This window comes from Pteropus medius, unplaced genomic scaffold, assembly GCF_902729225.1.
Source record: "Pteropus medius unplaced genomic scaffold, Ma_sr-lr_union100, whole genome shotgun sequence".
Lineage (NCBI taxonomy): Eukaryota > Metazoa > Chordata > Mammalia > Chiroptera > Pteropodidae > Pteropus > Pteropus medius.
The window spans coordinates 519,173-545,450 of record NW_024356336.1 but is presented as its reverse complement, the minus strand read 5'-3'; the positions used below and the strand labels follow the sequence as shown (position 1 = coordinate 545,450).

The 26,278-nt window shown below is 45.0% G+C and overlaps 1 protein-coding gene across 2 annotated transcripts; it reads right to left on the bottom strand.

Moving 5' to 3' along the window:
- Positions 1-610: 610 nt before the first annotated feature.
- On the bottom strand, positions 611-26,219 carry KCTD10 (potassium channel tetramerization domain containing 10). Of its 2 annotated transcripts, none has more exons than XM_039861869.1 (7): positions 26,081-26,219; positions 20,049-20,262; positions 12,023-12,192; positions 9,280-9,369; positions 8,912-8,964; positions 7,414-7,609; positions 611-3,391 (listed from the first exon to the last, which is right to left on the bottom strand). In XM_039861869.1, exons 1-7 carry the CDS (start codon positions 26,081-26,083, stop codon positions 3,167-3,169), a joined length of 951 nt encoding a protein of 316 aa, XP_039717803.1. In that variant the 5' UTR covers positions 26,084-26,219; the 3' UTR covers positions 611-3,166. The 2 variants fall into 2 exon arrangements, with proteins under 2 accessions (XP_039717803.1, XP_039717804.1); XM_039861870.1 differs by having other exon boundaries at positions 9,280-9,366; positions 26,081-26,218.
- Positions 26,220-26,278: the final 59 nt, after the last annotated feature.

Below are 26,278 nucleotides of genomic sequence, written 5' to 3'. Positions count from 1 at the left end.
ATGCCAGAGAGCAACCCCAGCTTCTCTGGTGCCCTGTCGCACCTAATTAAAATGTCCTCTTCAGGGAGCCAATCTCAAGTCACCCAACAGGGTGGTTTTAAAGCTCCCCAAAGGACCTACACTTGATGGGCACTTTAACCTGTCATAAGGTAGGCAACAGATTCTCTACCTTTGTCAAGCTGCCTGAGGCACAATGAAGTATTATATATGGTCTGAAAGTAAATGAAATTTCATAAAGCTGCAAAATTTGAATTTTGCTTTAAATAAATGGAACTTAGAAATGTGCCCAATTCCTTAACATTTCTGAAAGGCTCTTTAGGTTCCGGTGAATCATATCTCTTTCCCACCCTACCTCCCCAATAGTAAATAAGTGGCAACACCAACTGCTTCATTCTGTTTTTTCAGAAGTTCAGCAGCATTTCTGCCCAAGATTTCCTTTCAGTGTTTAAATTCAAGCACTACAGATAAATGACTCATCTTTTCCACTGTGTGCAACTTTAACATGATAAAGTTGAAGGTACTATCTCTGCTTGTTCTCTTTGCTGAAAACTGCACGTCAGTTCAGTGGCTTGACTGTGCTGAGTGTTTCTGAAAAGATCCAGAAAACAGATTTAAGTAGAAGCATTACATAACTTTTATTTTACACATGTCCACAAATGCGTGTACAACATACTTCTAAAGCTTATAGCATTTTTCCCCCACAGCACAAAGAAACAAAGGTTAGTGACACACAGATGTATAAAGAGCAGATATTCTAAGGGCCAGGGCTGGTTCACACTTGGGTCCTGAATAACTGCTGTAAGGTACAAATACCCCTGAACAGAGGGCTGGGTATCTGCACAGCGACCAACTTGCTAAGCCACTGCAGGAGGGCAACTGAAGAGGCTATGCCAGGAATTGTCTTGGGCACATGGCTTATTTGAAAAGTTGTTCCACTTTCTAAAACCGGAAGCTATTACAATGTAAAACTTTGCTCTTTAGCAAATCTTAGGCCACCGTTTTACTTGGATGGTTCTTAAGTATACACGTTGACTTTTGCTTGCCTTTAGTGCTAGCGTAAGGAAAATCAGTTCCTTGTAGAATGTATTTGATAACAGAGCTGGACCAGCCAATGCTTTCTGTCAGTTCATGGCTATATATGTAGCTAGCAGTGTCATTAACCATGGAATGTTTTATGGCCCTGTTCACATCCCAGAGAAGCAAAGACTCAAAGCTACAAGTACAAAGTTAAAGGAAAAATGAGAGACTGCCAAAAACATTAGGTCAGAAAGTGTAGAAGTCCAAACAAGTCAGATTCTTCCACAAACATATTCTTCACGTAAACATGAGGGGAAAAAAAAGAATTTATATGATGGCTTTTCCATTCCTACAGAAAACATCAGAACCGACATTCACTTTAACTTCCTAAAAAAGTTCAACCCAAATGGCAGGGTTGGAGTTTAAAACTCAAACAGTATAAAATATTTAAGAAACATTTTTCAAGCCCCCTTCTTTCCTTAGCACTTAATAAAATCCAAATGGCCTAATATGAAAAGTTTCCCACACAGCAATTTAAAAAGCATCTACCCAATACTTTTTAGGTTCAGTCATGATTGTTTTAAAGATTTACCATAGGCTTTGCTGCTGGTTACAAAATGAAGACATACAACTGTCGCAACTAGGGCAGTACGTACAAAGTTGAAGCTGTAAAAACCATTTCAAAATATAAACTGTTTTTCGGAATACTTTGTGTCAGAAGCTGCACCTGTTAATACCTTTGGTATAAAACTGTAACATTTCCCTTGAAAAGCAGACAAAACCCATCCATTCCCTTACATTCACATCACCTTGTAACCACTCTACCTAGTCTAGTCACAACTCACTTCTGTCCCTTGACCAGGCGCAGAGGAGACCGAGAGGTAGGTAACTGAGAACGTCCGTCCCACATGAGCGCCAGGCTCCACTGCCCCACATGCATACATCCCCATCAACAGTCACACACGTCCCTTGAACATGAACATGGCCACTAACTTGGTCCAAAAGGATCTGCACATCCTCTCACTGATCACTGACGACCACTCCACACTGTTAAAATCAGGCGAAGACACCAAGGGGATCTCCAGGTGATGGCTGTGCTTAGCGTAGGCAAGCCGCTTTGAGAATGCTGGTGTGAGTGGAGGTCCTGCCTGGATGTCAGGCTGGGAGGACATCTGGGGCCACGCTGAATTTCAAAGCAAAGGGCAGGGCATCTCCTTGCAGGAGTAAGCCCAGCTTAACAGGGAAGGAGGCCGAGGGGGAAGGAATGGATCCTGCCGGGAGTCCAGTCTGGGAGTTACGCCTGTGACCAGTCCAGAAGGCCTTCCTGGGATGGAGTGGGTCAATAAGGGGGCAACTGAAAGGGGCAGGAGTCAGGGAAGGAGCCAGGAACAGAGCTGAGCACTCACTACCGAGGCCAGTTCTGCCCTTAGCCAGGCGTGTGGGGACTCAACAAACACCAGACCACAGACCGGCTGAGGTGGCTACAGCTTGCCCCCTAAACACAACTAGGTATCCAGAGCTACATGAGGAACAATTTAGAGGTACAAAGCACACCAGGTCCCATCTATTAAATCTATACTGTTATTTATCAGTAAGCTCTAAGTGCGAAATCCTGTTGCAGAATGGACTTCTAGCAAAGCCATGCCGGGAAACTGCCCAGTCTAGTGCCCAGGAACCAGAGCCAGCATGCTTGGCTGGTGTTATGAAACAGGGAGCTCAAAGACACTTTGGTGGCCACCAGCTGCGGGATCCCTCTCAGAGCTGTCAAACTGAACCCCAAAGGGAATGCCACCCAAGAAGCTCAAACAGGTAGTCAACATCCACAAAAATAAATACTGCAAACAAAAGTTCTCATGTACACATCATTCCCATTCATACTTTTCCTTCAAGAACCCAGCAAGCCCGGCACCAAGGCTTCTCAGATCCTCATGGAAAGTAGAGCCCTTGGGCACAGCTTGTCAACAACAGGGGTGCATTCACCTGGGTAGAAATCAATTCACCTTGTCGAGAAATATCAAAATAATCATCTGGCTTATTACAAAAGCATCTCCAGACTCCAGGGGAAGTGGAAGGTGCCCAGAAGGCTGCATAGGATCTGAGTGTAGAGCAGGGAGGAGGGCGGGAAGAAGGCTTGGGTCTGCTTGCCTGCTCACTGGTGGAGGTGGGCACGGTCGTCAGGCCGCTTGACGTGGATCCGCCGCACGCGCTCAATCCGTTCCCGCTCTCGCTCCTCATCTTCGTCCAGATGGTGGGAGCGCCCGGCAGCCCCGCCTGTGGCCTCCAGGAGTGCATTGTCAGGTCCTCGACCATCCTGGGCCTCATACAGCAAAATATTCAGGGTCTCCTCATAAATTCGGGCTTCAGGGAATTCCACCTGTATCCCCACAAAATACAGAGCAGGCGAGTTAGCATCAGACCTTCCCCTCCACCAACTCTGCTGCCACCCATTACTTCCACTGGGCTAAATCAGGCCCCTGGGATTCCATTTAAGACCCTCATTATTATTTTCGAAGTAGTTATTTTCAATAAGCAACACAGAGCGCTAAAGTCACGAGACAAAAGGGAGACGGTGAAATAGGTCTGTCTGCTCTGCCCTTTGGTTTCCCTTCCTAAAGACAATGCTGCTCACTTTGCCCGTCCCAAAGGGCCCCGTGTGCATAAATATATGTATATAATATAATATTCACACACATTAACACACACAAAAGGTGGCCCACTACATAAGACTCTTCTATATCTTTTGCTTTTCCCTAACTTGGAGATCATTCCACATCAGGGAGTTAAAGAACGGGACCATGCATTGAACTAGCTCACGCTGTTGGACATTTCCAATACGTTGCTACTAACAGAGCTTGCCTAGCCCCTTGCACATGAGGTATTCCACACCTCAGAGCAGTATACAAAGTGGCATTCTTTCTGAAGGACCAGCTGGGGACCCTCATTAAATGGACACGATCCCTCTTTCTTGGTAAAGTGCTGTGTTGGCTTGTACCCCTTTGGAGCTGAGGCACCATAAAGAGGGGTGCCACACAAGTGGGTCCCAGGCACTTGACTCACAGAGTAGAGACTCTGCTTTTGAGGGCAAGATTCTGAGGTTCCAGTTTTGGGAGAAATGGAGTGAGCACACTGTATCCCGTCTTTCACATGAGGCTACAAAACCAGGAGAGTGTGTACACAGCAGCTACCTAAGGACTCTGTGACATTAATACTGGCAGACTGGGGGGAAAGACCAGAGTTTGCAGTAATATCAAGCAGTGCGTTTACTGTTTTTCCCTGTCAGTTTCCCCCGGCCTGAGCTCAATGTAGCCCACCAACCTGAAATGGATACCAGGACAGAGAAAGGTCCAGGAGGAGGTTTCTGGTCAGAGGAGCCACCAAGGTCTCCAACACCTAGAGAGTGGGGGCAAGTTCCCCGTTTTCCTTTCTTCTTTTCTCCGTTTTCTTGCACCCCAGCCCCCAAGCAATCTCGTGGCAGTGACCAGAGACTGCGGGAGCCACCGAGAGACTCCTCCTTTCCTATTGGAAGGGCTGTGGTCTCCGCGGGGTTGGCGAATCCCTGCCGCTGTTTTTCTCTATCTTCATGCTGCTTGGCTCCAGATACAAGCAAAGTCACAGGAAGTGTGTGGCAGAGCAGGGTAACTAAAGCCCCAGATTTCTGGCCAGATGACTGAAAAAGGGAGAACACCAAGGAAGCAGAAAGTACCAAGGAGATTGTGAAGGAGGGGAGCTCGGGAAAGCAGCTTCTTAAGGTTGTACGTGAACTCCAGGCTTAGCCTCCTCTGCCGACCTGACCCTCAACAGCATGTAGAGACTTTAAGAACTGAGCAATGGGACAGACTCATGTCCAGGACACAGAATGGCCCATAGCGTGGCCCACATCTGAAGACTTTGAGAACTCAACTGTCACTGGAACTACAACCCACAGAAGGCTGGTTGGAACTTGCGGCATGAACCTAGCTGGGGTGATTGTGCGCTAAACAAAAATATCAATGTTCTCCTTAGGATTTAAACAAGACCTAGAGTACTGTAACATTAAAAAATGTCCAGGGTACAATTCAAAATTTCTCAGCATATAAGGCACCAGAAAAATCTCAACTCCTGAGATAATCAATAGATGCCAAAGCCAAGATGACATGAGCTTTGGAATTATCTTACAAAGACCTGGAAGCAGCTATTATAAAAATGTTCCGACAAGGGTGAATGCTCATAAATCAAATGCAAACATAGGAAGTTTCAGGAGGGAGATAAAGAACAAAATGAAAATTTTAGAACTGAAAAACAATAACCAAAACAGAAAAAAACCAACTCACTGGAAGGGCTCAATAACAGAATGGGGAAGACAAAGGAGAATCGGTGAACTTGAAGACAGATCATTAGAAATGAGATAATCTGAACAACAGAAAAAAAAGACCAATTAAAGGGCAAGATTCTGTGCTTAATTATCACTCAGTCCTCAGTGAGTCAGAATTAAGAACAAAATAGACAATGCATGTATTAAACTTCTGCTTACACTTTAATTTCGGCAAGCCATACCCTTTTCAACTTAACCAGAAAAAAACAGTTAAATGATTAAAAAGATTAGAAAAGCACTTGGAATGTTGTAACGAAGAAGATAAGATACCAATTATGCAAGAAACCCAACCAGAACATCCACACAAGTTACTTGAAACAACAAAACATGAATGTTGGCTCCAAGCACAGCTTCCAGAGGTTTGGGCTAGATGAAGAAGGAAATTATTTCTGTAGGGGCAGTCGGTTCCAAAACCACCTCCTTGGAAAGGTAAAGCCACATGCTGCACCTGGAGAAGGGAAGAAGCCCTTGGGGATGGCAGCGCAAAGGAGCCATGGAAAGGGGCCTTGGCCTCCTGTCTGGCCCTGTCACTAACCAGATTCACAAATACAAGCACTGGCTCAATCTGGAACCTGTCCTCTTATCTATAAATGGTTGGGATCAGATCACATGGTCTCTAAATCCTTTGCTCTCTGTTAAGCTCTAAAAATGTAAAGTCAATATTTTAAAGCTTAATATGATTATCCTTTTAATGTCCAAGGGCAGAGGCAACCCACGTTTATTAAAAAAAAAAAAAGCAACCTAATGACAAAATGGGAATCTAGTAGAGTGGAATGCAGCCCTAAAAAAAAAAAAAAAAAAAAAAGTACATGGGAGTAAAGAGGCATGTGTTTTGCTAATGTGGTGAGAGGAGGGATGATTCTGGTACCCCTGCTGTCTTTGAAATAAAAAAGAACTTCAGTGCTCTTCCCTTCTTGGCTACCTTAAAACAATATGTATCTTTTAGGATAAATTGTAAATACTAATGAATAAACTATGTTTAAGTTAAAAAAAAATAAAACAACTCTGGTTTCTACTTTGTGGTCTGATTTTCTCTCACGTGCTTTTGCTTCTGAGGCCAGCTCTAGAATCACACAGAACTGTGTGCTCCTAAAGCTACTGAGTGGGTGATCTACAAACTTGTATGAGGGTGACTAGAGGCATGAAAATCTACCTGTAGCAGACCTAACTGCATGTCCCTGCAGAGGTCCCTTAGATAGGTTCAGAAGAGAATGAAACTGTATTGTAAAAAAAAAAAAAAAAAAATTTAAAGAAAACCAAGTCACATAGCCCAAGGAGGACAGGCAACCAGAAGACCTAATGAGAATGAAGTTCAATTAACAGTGGACCAGATCTCTTAACAGCACTTTGCGGTATGATCTAGCTTTGTGAATGGCACAGCGACAGAAATCAAGGGAGAGGTCAACTCTACTGGTTTGAAGAGGATGATATAATGGATCCACAGAGTCCAGATCAGTCAAGGAGTCATGTACTTGAAAGGAAGCCAATAAGCTGGGAGCTAAGGAATGCTGAGTGGGCACCATGAGGGTGGAGGGCTGCTCCAAGTCAGCGGGTAAATGAAGGACAGACAGCCGTAAGTAGTAGGTCATAACTAGAAAACCAAGGTCAAGATCTTGAAGGTAGCACTTTCCCTCTGATAATCAAGGTGAGACAGAGCCATGCTGGTGGACATGATGTTGTGTGGAGGGCAAGGAACTGACAGACATGTCAGATCACTGAAGACAGAAGAAAATGCAGACAGTGGGATATACACGGGTGTAAGGATATGTCTGAATCAACATTTGTGGCAAAGGAACTTAGATGCAGTGCAACTGTCTATACTTGCTGAGCATCAGAAAGAAAATGCCATTCTGATTCTCCAAGACCTACATTTGGATCTTACCAGGGACCAAAAAATAATATTTTAATAATGAGCAGTCACAAATCAACGAAAGTGTTTTTAAAGTCTTTCCCTCTTTAAGTTTCTTTTGCTTAAGTGGAAAAGGAAGTTGTACAAGTACAAAGGCCAGACTACCCACTCAGAACCGTCCACTCGAAGCCCTTACCTTGGTCTGTTTCTTCTCAGTGGCATAGACGATGGAGGTACAACAGACTTCAGCAATCTTTCGGCCCTGACCATAAAAGGACCAGCAGCAGATTTCGTCCCCAATGACATCCTTTATGAATAGGACCCTTCCGTTAAAGCGCAGAGAGAGCTTATCAAAGAGTTCAATGTTTTTCAACATATTGTCGTCAGAATTGCTGCAAGAGAGTATTCAGTATTCGATAAGGTGACCACAAGCTGGTAATAACTGCCACCAGTGGCTGACTGTTTCCACATGCTGGGCCTGTTATCCCTACTATCCCATTTCAACCTCACAATAATCCCATGAGGAAGGTACCACAGTCCCCATTGCTCAAAGAACGAAAGTGAGGATCAGAGAAATGAGGTAATTGCCCAAGGCCAAAAACTAATAAATGGCAGAGCCAGGCCTCAAAAAAGCCAGCTCTAAACGCTCAGCCTGTACTCTCTGCTGTGCTCTACAACAGCCAGAGATGGGATGCTGAAAATATGGGGCCTGCAGGCAGAGGGCATCAGGTGGGGGATGTGGAGGAGAGCCCCGAGCCACAGGAGCGGCAGGATGTGCTACCCAAGGAAGACTTTTTATTCTGGGTCAGTTTATGGGTCTTGAGTAACCTCATCAAACCCCCTTATATCCCAAGTCCTGATTTAGAGTCACGTTTCCAAGGGCCACAAGACATTCTAGAAACCCGCATATATTGCTGTTGGGAATGTAAAATGGCACGACCACTTGGAAAACCGTTTGGCAGTTTCTCAAATGACCAAACCTAAGTTAACATACAAACCAGAGGTTCCATTCCTAGGTATATATCCAAAAGAAAGGAAAGCCTATGTCTACCCAGAACCGTGTATATGAATGTTCATAGTAGCATTATTTATAATGGCCAAAAAGTGAAAACAACCTTAATTGTCTGTCAATTGGTAAATGGGTAAATAAAATGTAGCCTAGCTGTACAGTAGAATATTATTCTGTCATAAAAAAGATGACGTTCTGATTCATACAACATGAATGCGCCCTGAAAACATGCTAAGTGAAAGAAGCCAGTCACAAAAGGCCACACATTGTATGATTCCATTTCTATGAAGTGTCCAGAGCAGGCAAATCCAGAGACAGAAAGAAAAATAGTCGCCTAGGCCTGGTGGGGGCAGGTAGTGGGAAGGAAATGAGGAGTGAGTGTTAAGGGGTACAGGGTTTCTTTTGAGGGTGATAAAATGTTCAAAAATTAGGTTAAGTAGTCATAGTTGCATAACTCTGTAAATATACCAAAAAGAACCAAATTATATACTTCAAAAGGGTGAATTTTATGGGATGTGTGAATTATATCTCCTATCTAGCATCTACCTGTCTGCCTTTCTGCCCACCTATCTTGAGGTACAGGAGGGTACCTGGCATCTGAAGGCAGTGAGAGGAGCTAGGCCTGACTGGTGTGAACAGAGGCTTTCCTAGCAAGTGCAGATGTCTTTTCTGGCTGATGCCTTACCTGGTATATGAGTATTTGTTGTTACTTCTGTTGTACAGCAACTTCACAGCGGGCTGTGGGTTGTTTTAGAAAAGGAAGGAGAGAGTTAGTTGGAGTACAGGTGCAATGAACCACTGGTTTCCCATAGGGCTGAGCTCTGCCTCCAGGCCGGAGGCAGACAGCATGGCCGGCTGGCTGGAGTGGAGCTCGAGAGGGAGACTGCATGACCTCAGTGGCAGAGGAACACAAGATGAGCCACAGATTCCCATTCTTAACCCCTTCTCAGGTCTCACATAGGCCATTACACGTTTTCATTTCAAAACTCATTCACTAGAATCTCCATCATTTCTGGTAGCAAAAGAAATGCCACAAGGGTGCCTCTAACGTACCTTATTTGAAGTTGCTATAAGTTTCTGTTCTTCTTTGGATGAGGTGATAACAGGAACTTTGCAGAAAGGCTCATAAGTATCTTTGTTCTGCTGAAACAAAACATGCTTTCAGCCTAGAAAGCCTGCCCCATACGGGATTATTTAAGCTGGTCTGCTGGGCAAAGGCAGGCTCTGATGAGGGAAGATGGGCCGTCACAGGTGGGAAGAAGGGAGGATTTTTACCACCAGTGATTAGGATGGGGGGCAACCAGGAGTCAAGTTCCCTAGTAAGTCTGCTCTTTGGCCAGGGCTGTTGTTATATGCCAGGTGCTTGGTAAATACTAACCATGATGACACATTTCCACAGCCTAGGGAACCACTCAAAACTTAACCCTAAACATGGTAGATGATATATGATTGCATCAAAGCTCCCGAAACCCCACAGGCAATGACTACAGAAGAATAAAAAAAGTATAAGCCCGTAAGGAGAAAAAGAATGAGAGAAGTGAGGTCAGCAAACAAAAGACATCAAAAATTCAAGACTGGAGAGCAGGTTATAGACAAGTGATAATCAAGGAGGAGGAGAAAGCTGGAATCCTAAGTCCACAGATAGGAGAGAATATTGGAGATTTTCAAAGAACCGCTCTGGAGGCTGGTGGGCACAGGGCAAGAGCAGAAGATTGCTTGCCAGTTGGCAGAAGCACCATTGAGACCCCAGATGGATCCCCTTTCCCAGCCTGGCAGAAGAAAGGTCCATTTTCCTGGAGTGGTTTGTATAGGACAGGGCTGCATTGCTATTCTGAAAACAAGAGAATTAAGTCAATGGTTTATACACTAAGTGGTAAGCCACTCCCTCACCTCTCCACAGGCCCCTTCCCCTACTTAGATCCCAGAAGGCAGCTAGTTAGGCTTATACCTCCCAGCAAGAGAGTAAAGGATTTCTACATGGGGAACTGACTTGTCCGGAAAAAGACTTACAGACCTGACATTGTAAGATCCCACTGAAAAAGTCAACCTTATCATCCACTATTGAAGCCTACCGGACAACGAGGACCACCCAGGCAGCTTTTCAGAGCCTTACTCTTAAATTTCAACAGGCCAAGATCATCAGATTATATGTGGAAAGCTTCTCAAACATGAGACCAAAATAAAGAAAAAAAGTAAGGGAAGGAGTCAGATGATGAAGACTGCAGAAAAAAAACTTCAAATACTAGTATCATTAGACAGACATGAGAAGATAATACATCTTATGAAACAAGATCGGTTTGCTATATGAAAAAGAACACTCAGAAAACAAGGAAAGGCTCTTGGGAACTAGAAATATAATAGCAGAAGTGAAAAATTCAATAGGTTTGAAAAAACTGAAAAAAAAAATGAGAAAGTAGAACAAGAAGATAAAAGTGATAGAAACTGGGAGGAAGTCAGTCTTGAAAGTTTAACCTCAGACTCTAACAGAAACCACAGAAAGAGAACCCAGAGGGCATGCCTCCAAAACAAAGAGAAATCACAGATTCACTGATGTGTCTGAACAGACTGCAAGGCGACTGACCTAAGAATTTAGGGCTGGATTAGGGGTATGTACATAGAAATCCAAGCAAACAAAACAATGAAGCAATCACCAAGTCTGGCAAACTGAAAAGCTATACAAGAAAACAGTCGTATACTCTGTGGTTCAACTGTTAACAATACAGACATCCCAATGTAAACTCTGAATACCTATTTAACCAAAACTCTGATAACCTATATTGGGAGAACAGGAGAAGGAATGTGTGTATGTGCGTTTGGTAGTAGCTGGGGAGGGGGGTGTGGTAGTGCATGAGCTAAATTTAAATTTTCTGTATTAATGCCAGTAGATGATGTTAAAAACTGAAATGTCAATAAAGAGCAGTATAACAAATATGAAAGTAAAAAGAACTGCTGAAAGAATTAAAAGAGGCTGCCTGGGGTTGAGGGGTGGGGAGGAGAGAGCACATAGTGGTGTTTTTAACACCAACCTTGCAATGCTACGTGATTTCTTAAATGACATACATGTATTACTCTAATAAACATAAAAATAAAATAAAAATACTAAAGTAAAGGCTACATTTGTTTAGATTTATAGTGAGTTCACAGACTCTCAGGGTAGAGGTGGTATGTGGAAACAGTTCCTTGAGAAGCCAGGCATTATGGGTACTGTTCCAGTGCAGGGCCAGAGAGACATGTGGCTTGGGGTGGCCCATATAAAAACCTCATGTATATAGATCCAACTCCTGGGACAACCCAAAGGGACTCTGATTCTCTGCCATGCTGGATCTTTGTTTAAAATAAATGGCCATTGGCTATGTCTTGAAGCATGTTGGTTTTATAGAAATTTTGCTATCACTAGACTTGACCCTTGATATTCCTGCCCCAGGTCCAGCTGAGGAGTGAGAGGTGTTTGTATCTGCAGATGTTATACTAGACTTCCGACGATAATGTATGGGGCGAGAATAAGACTCAAGATGGATCCAGAAAACAGATCAAGTATTATGGCGCATGGCTCAGTACTTAAGGGCTGCGATATACACATGAGATAAGCCAAAGAGCAGTTAGGTGGCCTAAGCATTACAGAAAAGCCTCTTAGGGGTCACTCTGACCAAAGGGAAGAAGCCTCAGGGTCAACTCATTAACTCTCACAAGAGCTCAGTGAGGAAGGAGCTGCCCTCACTTTGCAGGAGGGTAGGGAAGGAGGAAAGCAGGTGGGTCTGAGGCCTCCCACTCCAGGGAAAGAAAAGGTGATGCCTACTTGTAGGGCTGCTTGGCACTCTTCCACCAGGCCCTGGACCAGGTAGTACTTGGCTTCTGCCAGCAGCTCCTCGATCTCCCGGCGGCTCTCAGGCAAGGGGACCGCCCCGTCACGAAGGTAGTTGAGTATCGTACCAAAGTGCTTCCCACAGCGGTCAATGAGGATCCAGCCTGCAGTGGAAGGAGGATAGGAGGGGCTAGTATACAGGCCCTCCTCTCTTGGAAGGCGTTGAGAGGAACTGGGGTGTCTCCAGCTCCCTCTACCTCCCAAGAAGTGCAGGACCACAGAGAGAGCCACCGCATAAGGCTGGCTAGGCCCTGCTGGGGCAGCTCTGTTACAGACTCCAGACTCTGCTGGCTGGAGACAACCACACCCAGGGCTCATCTGGTCTCAGGCTCTTTTGGATGCCTGGGTCCGAGGCCTAAAAGCGTGTTTCTAAAGTACCTTCAAAAACTCCTTAGACAAGAACACCCCAAGAGGGGCCTAGACCATCATACCTGGATAAAATGAATCCAAATGACCCTAACATTAGGGAAAGGCCTCTAGAGTAAAATTATCGACTCCCTCTTTCTATAAGACTTTTTTCAGACTCACAAATAACAGAGCCATTTCTAAGGAAGCAGAAGGCTCACTCCTGACTCCTGTAGAGTGTGACCTTCGGCTCTTGGGGGTGACCCCCTGAACACTCACCAGCACCACCACAGGAAGTTCCATCCTTAACTCCCCAAACATGCACTTAACAGCTAGTGACAATCAGAGATAAAATGGTGAAGGAGACAGACCCTGCCCTCAAGCAGTTAAGTGTAACATGGGGAGATGGAACTCGCTTTTATTAAAAATGCCCACTGCTGACCAGAACTAGGCACCACGAAAAATTTTGGGGGGTGGGGCCAGGAAGACAAGCTCTTCCACTTCTCAATGTCCTCTCCAGTCTTAGCACTGGCCTGGCATTCCACCACTAGAGATGTGATGGGTTTTCAAAACTCAGCTACTGAAATGCAAATGTCCCTGGAAGTGGTATTTGGTAGAGGAAATAGGATCGGAGACTGGGCAGAGAAGATGGTATGGAAAAGGGAAGTAGGAATAAAACAAAGATCAAGTACATCTGGATAGAAAATGGGAAGCCAAACAGACACTGAAGTCCTGGCCTTCCCGACCAGCAGGCAGCATCAGGTCTTCTGTGCCATATTATATGTGAGAAAACACCAATGCATGGGGCAGTTAGGAGGTTTAAAAAGGAATCAGTAACCTTATGCCCCCACTTTCCTGCTTCCTTTGCTCACAGTTCAGGAGAAGGGGCCCACGTTTCCACCCCTAACACCACTGTGCCCTGCCCCGTGTCCTCCTCAGACCCCCAGGCCATGGATCAGCTGCAGAGACCAACGAAAGCCAAGAGCAGCAAATATATCTTTTTCGCATCTAGAGTCAGAAGTCCGCTCACCTCCCTCCATCCACTCATCCCCCAAATCCAGCCCTGCCAAGAGCTCTCTCATGGTTTCAGTGGACCACTTAGTAGTCTTTGCAACATTCACCAGAGGAGTTGGTAACAAGGCTATTTCCATGTTCCTCTTGCAACTATTCCACAACCCATGGTTCCCGGGCCTTTGGTCTGGTCTTGTCTCTCTACAGCCTTCCACTTTGTACTTCCACACCACTGTGGTTTCCTGAGAACAGTGAGAATAATCCCCAATCAGGGCAGATGCAATGCAAATGTGTGGCCTAGAGTCGAACCCTGGTCTTGAGGAAGAAAGAGGTAAATCACACATACCCTGCCAGTGACTGCCGTACATTAATTATACCATCGCTTCTTTCTACATTTGAGACAATGAAGTACGGACTTAGTATCTGCTACGCAGCTCAGATGCCTACGGGTGCCTTGAGCAGGCGGGATAAATGAGTGCAGCCAGGCTGGGCTGATAGTGACCAGAGAATTGCCACACCTGGGGAAGGAGGGCGGTCTCTTTCCACTCCAGCTAAGAGTAGCCAGGCAGGAACGTGGGGCCATGGCTATGTGAGCCTCTCATGTTCCAAGCAAAGCCAAAAATTCAGACTTCTCCGTGAAATATCCTAATTTTTAAAGAATGATAAACTAATTTTTTTAAAAAAACTGCCATTAACCTACCATAGGGCAACCAAAACATATCTGTAGGGCTGCAGTGGTCCTACAGGCCACCAGCTGGTAACCTCTCTGCTACCCTGAATCTACTGCTTTTTTTCCAACGAGCTGACAAGATGTGGAAAGACTGACCGTATTATCTTCCCAACAGTTCTTTTAGAGGGAGGCTCATTTTCCTGTGAACAAATGAACACAGAGTCTCACAGAAGTTCAGGGACATTCCCAAAGTTGGGGAGGCAGGACTAGACCACAAAGAACAAGTAGGAAACTTAGGAAAACTCCTTTCACCAGAATTGAGAAGACAAGTAGAACCTCAGTCTTTAAGAGAAATGGCAACCAATTCAATCCAGCTGCTCTGGGAAGAAAACATACACATTCTGCCTTTGACGCGTGGACAACTCAGCTGTCGGAAAGAACAAGGGCCCCTGAAATCAATTACCCAAGCGACTGTCCGGAGTTTCCATAAACGAATGAGCCCGTGACACTGGGCTCCAGCTCAAGAATGCCATCAGGAAATGCTTGTGGCAAAGGAATCATACTTTGGACAAATAAGGGCAATGGAGCCAGGCACACTCTCCATGAGGTTTCAATTAGCACTGTGACTCTGAAATTTTTTAGTTGCTTTCAGAGCAGGAATCTATCCCTTTGAAACAGCTCAAAAGCCTTGCATGTAAAAAGCAAAGGGAAGCCAAGCAGTTGTTTGCTCATGGGGTATCTTTCCTGCTGCCAGAGCGCATAGGCTATTTATTTAGTACAAGTCAGAGCAGCAGCCTGGGGTCCAGCGGTCCCTTCAACAAGGCTGGAGAGGCTAACAGGTGGGGTGCAGACCAGAAGCTCTGGGATGGTTTGAGACACACAGCACAGCACCGGGGTTAATAGTGTAAACTTGTTCTGGAAACTCAGCTTTGCGTACTTGCTGGATGACGTTAGTATTTCACTTAACCTTTTTGTCCAGTAGTTTTTCTAAAACTAGTGCCTCATAGAGCTGGCATAAAGGTATGATGTGAGAATGTACGGGAAGCTCATCGCACAATGCTGAGTCTATTGGCAGCACTCAAATTACATCTCTGACAATGAGCCCTTTGCACATTTCATCATCACTGCTTAAGAACGGAGCAGCAGCCGCCGTCACGAGCAGGGCATGTTCCAGCTCCAGGAAGGAGTGTGTGTGGCTTCTCTTGGGGTCAGCGGGACTGGGCCGCTAGGTTCACCTTCTCCCAGCCTTACCATGTACTTCCTCTCTCCTTTCTCTCCCCCTACTTCCTCCAGAGAGCTTTCACTCTTATCCATACTGAGGTATTTATCCTTTATTTTTGTGGTTCTCAAACTTGCTTGATCATAAGTCACCTGAGGTGCTTGTTACAAATTCATTTTCTAGGAAGCTGCTTCAATCCCGAATCAGAATCTCTAGACAGGGTTTCTTAACCCTGGCCCTACTGACATTTTGGACTGGATAATTCTTTATTACCGAGGAACGGTCCCGTGCATTGTAGGGTATTTAGCAGCATCCCTGGTCCGTACCCACTACATACCAGTAGCACTCCCACCCCCAATCTGTGACAGCCAGAAATGTCTCTGGACAATGCCAAATATCCCTTGGGAGTCCAAATCATCCCTGGCTGAATACCACTGAGGTAGATCAGAGACTGAAATGGGAAAAAAAACATAAAAACAAGTCAGACTATGTTGTTTATGTTTACAACATAAAACCAAGTCAGACCATGTTGTTTATGTTTACAACATAAAACCATAAATAGGATACAGAATACATTTTTCTACAAAGCAAAAAGGGAAAGGGGAAAAATGTGTAAGAAACATGCAATCAGGGAGCTAAATGATGAAACACAAAGGACCAATAAGATGCTCAACACACTAGACATTAGTAAATGTTAAATAAAACAACAGAGTACCATACCGTAACCATCGAATTGGCAATAAATAAAAGATTTGATAGTGTCCGGTATCAGCAAAAATTCAGACCTCTGTGTGGAGTGTAAATTGACATAACTGCTAATACCTAATGAAGTCAAAGATGCTATCCCCCAATTCCTCTCCTGGGATTAAACTCTAGGACAAAGCTCCCAATGGTGGGTAAGATCTTAACGCTGCAGCCCCTGAGGTAGCTGGGAAGGTCTGGGGAGTCCAAGAAACTTTCATTTACCAAAGTAAAAACAGGATTTTCTGGATGTGACAAAGGCTGGGAAGCGCTGCCCTGGAGAAACTCACACATGCCACGGAGACTGTTCAAGAATATTCCTAATGTGGACACTGGGAGCAATCTAAATGACCATAAACAGAATATGGATCCGAAAACATCAGTATATTCCTAGAATGGAACACTCTAGGGCAGGGAATTATTTGAACTATAGCTATTTATTCGAGGCTTGATTTCACCAGCATAATGCTAAGCAAAGCAAAAACAAAAAGGCTACGAACACTATAACACCATTTATATAAGGTTTAAAAACACACCAACAATATATTGTTTAGGGGCATCAACAGCTATAGCAAAAGTAATTTATGGAAAGAGCCATATCAGTGGTTCTCAACCCTGGCCACACATCAGAATCGCCTGCAGAGTGCATAGAAGTCCTAAAGCCCTACCATACCTTGCCAAGTACATCCGGCTCTTGTGGAGGTGCGGGGTGAGGGAGTGTGGAACTCGGGCGTCAGGATTTAGCTCTGAGGGTGACTCACTGTGCCAAGGCTGAAATCCACCCACTGACCCCAAAGTCAGGCCAGTAACATTTTATTCCTTGTCTGAGTGGGGCACAGGGGAGTTTGTTATATTATCCACAATTTTAAGCTCTCAATGTAGTTCAGAATTTTACATAAGGCAGAAAGCCTAGAGATCTCAGAGAAACTGAGTACCGTGATTTCTCCCCCATATTACCAATTTCCCCACTGGTTTTCTAGGGAAGGTGCGCTGATAAGATAAACAACTCTCTTCTTTCATCTAGTTTATATACTCCCTCATTCCAAAAACATTAACAAGAGACCAGAACCCACGGCTGGGGGGAGTACTGTACCAGGCAACAGGAATGACACAGGCAGAGGTGAGAGCTAGAGAGAACTCTTATTCAGAAAGATGCCACATAAACCCCCGGGACAATGGCGATGTTGACAAGGGCTTGGGTAAAAATACCAGCACTGTAAAACTGAATCTTTCTGGAAAGGAGTCTGGCAAAGGCCTGCTCACTGCCAGCGTCTTTGGCTTCTCAGAAAAGCCACCTCTAAGGGGGAACTATGCAACTGCAGTACACTCATCATGCCTCAAGGTTAAGGCGACCACTTCTCCCCTACAGACTAAGAACGGCGTCTCTGCAGCTCCTCCCAGTGCTCTGCCCTCCACCTCCACGCCCCGCCCCAGGCAGGACTAAAGCCACAATGAACAGCTCCCATTTATTGAGTCTCCCAAAGTGTGAGGCACTCTTATCAAGTGCTTCCTAACGGCCTCATTTAATTCCCTTAACAACCCTGAAAAGCATTACCATTCCCCACCTAGAAAGGAGGAAACAGACTCAGAGAAAATGTCACTCACCCGTTGTCATATTACCAGTAAAGAGCAAATAAGTCTAAATTAGCACAATGCCCAATACACAGAAATCACTCCGTAAATGTTAGCTGTGACTGTTGCCATGTAACAGAGCAGGATTCAAACCCAAGCCCATCTTACTCCAACACCCATGTTCTTCTTTGTTTAGGAATTACATGTACATGGTACAAAACTCACACAGAAGGGCATGGAGAAGAGAGAGTCTGCCAACCACCCATGACCCTAGTCCCCTCCCCTGAAACAACCAGTTTCTCAAGTATCCTTTAGAGATTTCTAACAGAATTCATACACTGTTCTGTGCCTTCATAGACTTTGCTCTCTAGCCAGCAGTCTCTACTGCTGGATTCACCTGCCTGGCTGAGTTACACTTAGCGTTCTGGCCTCTTTGTGGCAAACTTCACTGCAGCTGACAGCCTTCCTGCCTGAAGCCCAGGGTGAAGCTGTGAGATGCAGGAAATTTTTTCAATTTGTATACCTAAGGGTGCACTTGAAGCAACATTTAGGCCAGGGGTCAAGCTGTGCAGTATACTTACCAGGAGGATTGCTCTAATACAGCACTGGCTAGAAGACCAGACACCCAGCCTGACAGCGCAGGCCCTCTCAGAGCCCCAAAAAGGTTTCTTAGTACCCAAAAAGGTACTAAGCCAGTGGTTGAATCCTAAGGCTGTCACACTCAGGAGACATGGCCTGGAGGCTGGGCCCATAATAAACCATGGACAGCAGATGGTAAGAGCCAGCAAGTCCTGGGTTCAGCAGCTTTTGAAAAAGCATTTCACATGCGATGTGGATTTCTCATTTATCAAACGTAACAACAGTACAATACCCACCCCTCAAAGGGTTAAAAGTAAGGTGTAAATGAAATAACACCCATAAAATGTTGTATTATGAACCTGACATAATGACATGAAGAGGACTAAAGTACTAATAAAATGAAAACGGCTGAGGTTTGGAACAAAGACAGCACTGCTTCCTGGGAGATGCTGGGTTTTCCAGGAAGCTCCGGGAAAGGACTCCCTCCAACAGCTGTTCAGAAGCCTCAGCAGGCCCCCTGGTCCCACTTCCATCTGTGCCCCATTTGGGAGATGAGGGAGCTTGAGGACTCTGTCTCCTCTGCAACATGCATCAGGCCACCAAGGTGAGGGCTTCAAGGAGATGAGGTTCCCTCTTTGCTTTTGAAGACTTAGCGCTTTTCCTGAGCGCTAAGGACTGAGTAGGGCAGGAAAAAAAGCCACAATAATCCTGGATTCTCAGATAAGGTCTGTTTTGCTCTGTAGCTGGGGTGCTATTGTCTTGATTTCCACAAATACTCTGGGCGATGCTGGGTTTGGCACAGCAAAGGGGATTCTCCTACTCATAAAAAGCTCGGTTTTTTCTGAGTAAGACAAAGAAGGCAGTTCTGGAAAGCTGAGTTCGCAGGAAGCCCAGATAAGTGGAGCTGCAGCCCTGCAGTCTGGCCTTCTCCAGGACACAGAGGGAAATACCAGGTGAGTATGGTCAAGTCGGGCTGTGGTCTAGCCTGGTCTTAGGCAATCTCAGGCCAAGGAATGAAGGACAAGGCCATTTTAAAACCTCATGTAACCTGCCCCGTAAACCCAGCCAGGTAAGGATATTCTCCCTTGTCAGGTGCTCTTTGTTCCAGGTGAGGAAGAAGTAGTGACAGTAAGATGACTTTAAACAGTTCTTTGACTTTTACTAATGTGGCTTTCCATGGGAAAAGAAAAAGAAATGCACTGAATATACATATACTTAATATTTACAATGTGCCAACAAGCCCCACGAGGTGGGTAGCACTGTCCCTATTTCACTGAACAGGGAAAATGAGACAGCAACAGGTTAAACAACTTGATTAGGATCACCAGCTACTAAGTGGGGAGGTGGGACTCAAAATCCAAGTCTGTGGGTCTTTGTCAGGACCCCATCCGAGGAGCACAAACGTCCAGAGAAAATGCTTATGACTCACATTCGAGTTTCACTCTGAAGGCACAGAATCATTGCTACAAGAACAGAAAAGGAACCAACCACAGTAGCCAGTCCAGCCTAGAACTGAGGCTTGGAGTGGGGAAGTGACTTTCTCAAGGACACACAGCAAAGCAACTACTAAGTTAAGACTGTGAGTCCCTGTCTAACTGACTCCTACTCATCTTCAGGTCTAGCTTAAATGTCACTTCCTTCCTTCAAGCTCTCCTTGATCACACCTCCCAGACCATATCCAGTCTCCCTGTTACTCGCTCTCAAGGTTTCTTGCACATAACATTGAGCTCAACCAGAAATCTGTAGCTGTGTGGAAAACTGAGCATTTCATGTTGGTCTTCTGAATCAGAAGCATCTGCGCAGTGCCTGGAGGGTGGGCTTACCTTCACTGTCGGTGAGTACTTCCATGCGCCCGCTGAACATGGCTTTCAGCATGGTGTCCTGCTTGGTCAGTGTCTGCATGGTGGTGTAGTAGAGGGCACCGCCCACATTCAGCTTCACATACTTGGAGCTGGGGCTCGTGCCCTTGAAGGAGGTGGTGCGGGTAGCAGCCGCTGGCACCGCTGAGCTCACCACACTTTCTCCTGACATCTCTTCCTGCAAGTAGAGAAGACACAGGGTAACCAGGGTCATGGCACCAGGCCTGTTTCACCTCCTTCTGCCACTGGGCTGAATCTGGCCACCAGATGTGTTTTTCTTTGTCCGAGCATATACTACATTTAAAACAAACTTTGCTCCCAACATTGACAACTCAGAAGAATTCACAGAAAAGTCTGGATTTCTGCCTTCTCTTTATATCAGTGGCCAACCTGGCCAGTAGGGCAACGACTGGTAGGAGTTGGGGTATTGGCTGCCCTCTGGGGAAAGACACATATTCCCCAATCTGCCCCAAGATCCACCCAGATAGCCTCATACACAGATCTCGCCTACTGACTTTGCGAGTACAAGTTTGCCAGTAATTCTTGTTTATAGGAACTTCCACTATGCCTTCTACTGGTATAAATGAATGTCCTGGCTATATCCTAAAGCAGCCTAATGCACTGCCCAGGTCTGTTTCCTTTTTGTCATGTACCACAGAACAGCTAAAAGTGCTACTTTTCAGATGAATTATAGATGAAACAAGTTTTTATGAAGCTGAGTAGGACCACAACTACCACTTCTAATACTTCCTGTAAAAAAAATATGTTTCTGAGAACTAAAGAACAGACATAAAAACTCTTGGAAGTAGGGTATTGCAAAATTAGACTTCCTGTACCAGTGCTGCCCAAGAGCAAGATCTGATGACAGTCTCCATAACAGCACTGCCAGCTCTCATGTACACATCAGAGAAATGGACATAGTGTCCTGATTTAAGCAGGAAAGGAAACCGGTACCTGGCACATGTGTACTCAAAACATTTCTTGAATGAATAGGCAGAATTATAGAACTGGAGATGTCCAAGAGTGGGCTGAACCTTCACTGAATCTGGGACACAGCACCGAGAAAGCAGCCTGACGGCCAGGACCAGGCCTGGCACCTCGTCTGGGCCTTGGTATTCCCAATGAACATGGACGATTTCAAAGCACATCACTATCGGACAAGGCCACTCTGTGACTGACGGATCAAAGACACAAGACTACTCCATCACTGTCTGAACACAGACAAAAACAGGAACACTGCCCAAAACACAAAAATGACCAAACATCCCCTTGTCCTGGCTAATATGAGTCACTGCTGCTTCTTTATCAACATGAGTTTTAGTCCCATTCCATTCTTCCCATCTTCAAAATAGGAATTACTGAGATTCAATCACAGAATCAGTCCTGCTTCCTTAGAGCGTCCAATGTAGAGCAAAGCCCCAGTTCTCGAATCCTTCCCCAAAGCACACGAGGCAAGCCCAAATCCTCTGAGATGCCCCGAAGTTCTCCTTCAATGCATCAAGGAAACAAACTCAACTTTGACTATAGATATGCTCCTGGTGGTTTTGGCTGGAGGGCACTGACAGAACGAAACTTCAAAAAACTATACCCTCATACTGAAAAATTGGTTTTTAAATTCTTTATGCCTTTCTCTTTTCTAGATCTCTCACAATGAACATGTCTTGCTTTTATAATTGTTAAAACACAAATGTTAGTTTTTTCCAACGGAATAAGGGACTGATGGGTGGCGACCTGCCTTCAATTGGTAAGAGCAGAGGCAATGGCCAACCCTCTTGACCTCTGTCCCCCAAAAGAGTGGCCTGGAAATCATCCACTGGGAAACTCACATCAGAGCCTTGCAGAGTGACACAGAGAAAAATAGCCTGCTGGAAAGACAAGTGTTTCCTGAAGAAACTTTCTACTTCATCCATTAAAAATGTCAAAAGAAGGTAAATTTTCAAAAGCTCAGGTTTAGCTCACCTGGGGTCTCTGTGGCCCGACATCAAACATAAAAGAGGCCAAGAGGAAGTGGTGACCTCTCCTGTCTAGCTTTCTTTTGAAATCAGTCCCCAGAGACCAGACACTAACAGTTATCACCAACCATCCTCCCCGCCACCAAAAAGAAAAAAAATCTCTGTGTTCATAGGATGACAGAAGTAGCTTACGGGAATAAAGACTTTCTAAAAACTTTGAAGACTTGGTGGTGGTACTGGGGAGGCTTACAAGTTGTAAAGGTTTTTTTTGGTGGGGGGTGGCAGGGGGCGGGAAGTTAGTTAAGAAAATTTGGTCCAAAATGGAAATACGTTTTTAATTACCCTTTTCAGATCTAAATTTATGTAAAAATAAATACATTTTGGAGAAACCATTTAGCATTTTATAAGGCACCTACCATAAAACAGACAAAAAAAGTCATTAGGTATATTTTATGTACTTTTTTTTGGTCTCTTGTTACCTTTTTAAAGATAATTTGCATACGACGAAGTGTATTTTAAGTGTACAGTTTGAAGAGTTTTGGTCAACAGATGCATCTGTGTAGCCCTCACTCCAATCAAGAGAGAGAACATTTCTGTGGCTCCAGAAGCCAGTCCCGCCATGCCCCTTTCCCACTCTCCCCTCCCAAAAGATACCACTGTTTTCATTGGTATCTGGAAGACTGCAATTGTGATCTCCATTTTGCGGGTTTGGATACCATGGCCCACACTTCAGACACTTTCTAAAGTGAGTTAATGATGGAGGTGGCTTGGTGATAGATCAAGTGAAGGACATGGGCAAGTCCTGCCTGGTCTCAAGACCATAATTTTATCAATGATCATGCTTAGTATGTATAGAGTTATCACATAAGTTGAGCAAGGAGGATCCTACCTCTTCTTTAGAAAGTACAAAAAAGCTCTGAAAAAAAGATGGGAGGCAATGTGTGGCTCTGAGCTTCGGTCTGGAAGTCAAACCTGAATTTAAGCCTTGCCATTTACCAGCTCTGGGAGCGTGGTTGCATCATCTGAGTCTAGTCCGGTCTATCAAATGAGGACAACAGAGGTGCCTCCCTCCCAGGACTGCTGTAAGGGATGCCACAAAGCACTCAGCACAGAGCAAACATGAAACACTTAAACAATGACTTTTTGAGAATGCTCTTAAAATCTCAAATTATCTTCTCCTCTTTGGAGACCAGTTCCAGCTCTACTGACATCTGACTGAAATACTAAGTGATAAAGGCAGAAACCATCTTGATCTAGCCGAAGGCTCCAAAATAGACAAAGAAAGCTCTGAACCTTTCCAGAGCCCATTCCTCCAAAGGTCAATCACCTCAAAACTAGGAGAGGTCCTTGGAAAAAAGGTTCTGGCTGTGTTTATGTCCCAGAGCCCAAGTTACAGTGAGCTGAGGACACAAAGCAGAAGACAATAAATCTCTCACAGCAAACCTCTCTACTTTGGATATCCTAGCCATCGCTACTGGGATCCTGCTTTTTAACTTGTTTCAAAGGTTTGTTTTCGTTTTTAATGAGGTTGAAGAGGTGAGGCAAGAGAGAGCAAAATTGGTTACAAAAAAATAGAGGTAATTAATACTGCAGGTATTGGCTACCAATTCCATTCAATCAAAAGTTTATTCCAGTTAGATGGATAAGTCAAGGCATCACTCTTTCCATCTCCCGAATATGCTGCTGCTGATTCTAAACAGTGACCCTCTACTTGGCTGCATGTTGGAATCCCCTGGAGAGCTTAAAATAACACTGATCCTGGGTCCTACCCATGAAAATTTTGATGGAACTGGTCTGGGGTGTGGCAAGGGCAAAAGAATTTTTAAAAATTCCTCCAGGTAATTCCAATGTGCAGCCAGGATTGCAACACACTGTTCTAAAAAGTTCTCAGGCCTTAATTAGGTTAATTAACTTCATAGCCTTGGAGAAGCTTCCCGACCTCTTGCTCTATTAGCCTAGTGAATTCCTGACCACAGATAAAAAACCAAAGCATCATAAACAAGAGCAAGCCCCTACTTCGCAGTTTCAGAGCCACAGACGGGAAGCAACTGTATGTATGCTTAAAAAATAAAAGTAAAACAAATGGAGAAAACTGTTGACTTGAAAGTAGACCAAGGCAAGTACAATAGGGAAAAAAAGCACCAAATCCTTCACCCCTAAATGTTTTCTATACAACTCTGTAGAACTGTCTCCCTTGTGTGTGCTGGGGGAAATATGTGTGTGGAAAGTTTGAGAGTTTGGCAAATCCGGACCGCAGTTAAGTTCCACTACTTCTTGCATGATGTTGAGAGAAGTAATTTAACAGAGTCTCAAAGTTTCCAAACTTGCAAAATAAAGTTAAAGCCATAATCTTCATAATAACCCCAGAGAATGAATGTTGAAGTACCACGCATCTGGTGTTCAGTGTAGTTTTCCTTCTGCCCCTCAAGCTTTCCTTAAGACCACAGATTCCCAGCCCTGGCTGTACTAGAATCACTTGGCTGTGCTTAAAAAGTACTAATGCATGGGCTTCACCCCAGAACAAGTAATCAAATTTGGGGAGCAGGCAGCTCAGAAACCAGAGTTTAAAAGCTCTTCAGGTGATTCTAATGTGCCCAGAGCTGACAGCCACAAAGCTGGGATGTTTCTTTAACCAGCTAGATCTAAGAGTCACTGCCTTGAGGCTAGCTATAAAACTTCTCCAAACTGAGGGCATTTCTACAACTCAAAAAAGTCTGCCATTTCATTTCAACCAAATTAAATTCAATCAGCCCCATAGATGTAGCATTACTTTGCATCCCAAACCCATAGGACAGCTAGTATGTCTAAGTGTTCTGTCCAATTACATTCTTCTCCTTGTTTAGCACAAACTATTGACTTCTCTTGAAAGTCTAGTGAAGAAAATGTCATCGATCCCACTTTTTGGGGGAAAAAATTAAGAATCCGAACTATTGGGGTCCTCTGACTCCCACTCATATGACCTTTTCATTACATAGCCCAAATCAAGAAATCATTGCTTCAATCTCCTGCAGGGCTTAAAACAGATTCCTGGGCCCCACCCCAAACTGCTTAGTCTGCGATAGGCTTGAAAATCTAGTCATTTTTAACAAGTTCCAGCTGATGCTGTTGGTCTGGGGACCACAGTTTAAGAACCCCCGGTTTGTGCTTTCTTCTCAAATGGTACTTATTTCACATAAAATGGAGCAGACCAAAATCAGACACAGGTTGACTCATTTTTTCTTCGGCAGTGTCCTTGGGACTGATCTTCCCTAAAGACGGCACTTTCCAGGGAAGAAACATGGGCAAACAAGTCTGGGCTGAAATTCGCTCATTCTCCCCTGGGACAAACAGCTATTCAAGGGAAAGACCCTTGAAAGATCCCAAGCACACATTAACTTACCACAGCTGGGAAACAGCATGTGACGCACTCGTTTCTTAGGTGTGGTCACCTCCAGCCTCAACAGAAGTGACTACATAGGTACCCAGGCGCCAGTTAAGACACCGGACTCCTTGGCGAAGGTACCCTGACCTCAGGCTCCTGGCATCCCTCCCCAGAGTTGGAAGCACGCAAAGCATGCCGGCTCCTTCTCTTTTATCTCCACTCGCGGGTGTGTTCGGATGCACCTGGGAGCCACTGCCCCATTTCCCGGAAATCTAGCGACTCCTGCTACAACTTCCAAAAACCAAAACTCTCCGCCCTCTCATAACCCACTTATTCTCCTTCACAACTCTCAAATCTTCATTTTAATGTCTGTCTTTCAATGATATCTTTGTTCTTCTTTACAATCATCAATTTCCCACAAACACTCCAGACTAGACCCCCTGCCCCCCCCCCACATATTCATTTAAGCCCAAATGCCTTTCCCGGATCCCCAACAATAGGGACCCTCCACCTTCACCAAAGCCTTTCAACCCCCGGCTTCCCCCAAATATCTCTCAACAGACTCTCCCCTATCGCGACAACCCCTATTGTACACCTTCCTGTCGGTCCCTTCCCTTCTATTCTGCCTCTGCCCCGCTCTCCCAGCCGTCCAGAGACGGGTCAGTGGGCACCGCCCTCCTTACCATGAAAAGTCGGAGGACTCCGGAGTCTCCAAACCCGGACTGAAAGAGGCAGGAAACACCCAGCTCGCGTGAGCCAGGGGCGGAGGCGGGGCTGGGGCGGGAACTTCCGCTGTCCGTACCCTACTTCTGCCCCTCAGAGGGCGCCTTCCTAAAAAATTAGCTGTACTCCTAGACATCGGCCGCCTTCCTTCCACCCTG

Excerpts from the sequence above, each read along its gene's own strand:
- KCTD10 (XM_039861869.1), bottom strand. Across the intron at positions 9,370-12,022 it reads AGTGCCAAGCAGCCCTACAA|CAGAACAAAGATACTTATGA; the intron begins GTAGGCATCACC and ends GTTTTGTTTCAG. Across the intron at positions 8,965-9,279 it reads TTATAGCAACTTCAAATAAG|CCCGCTGTGAAGTTGCTGTA; the intron begins GTACGTTAGAGG and ends AACAACCCACAG.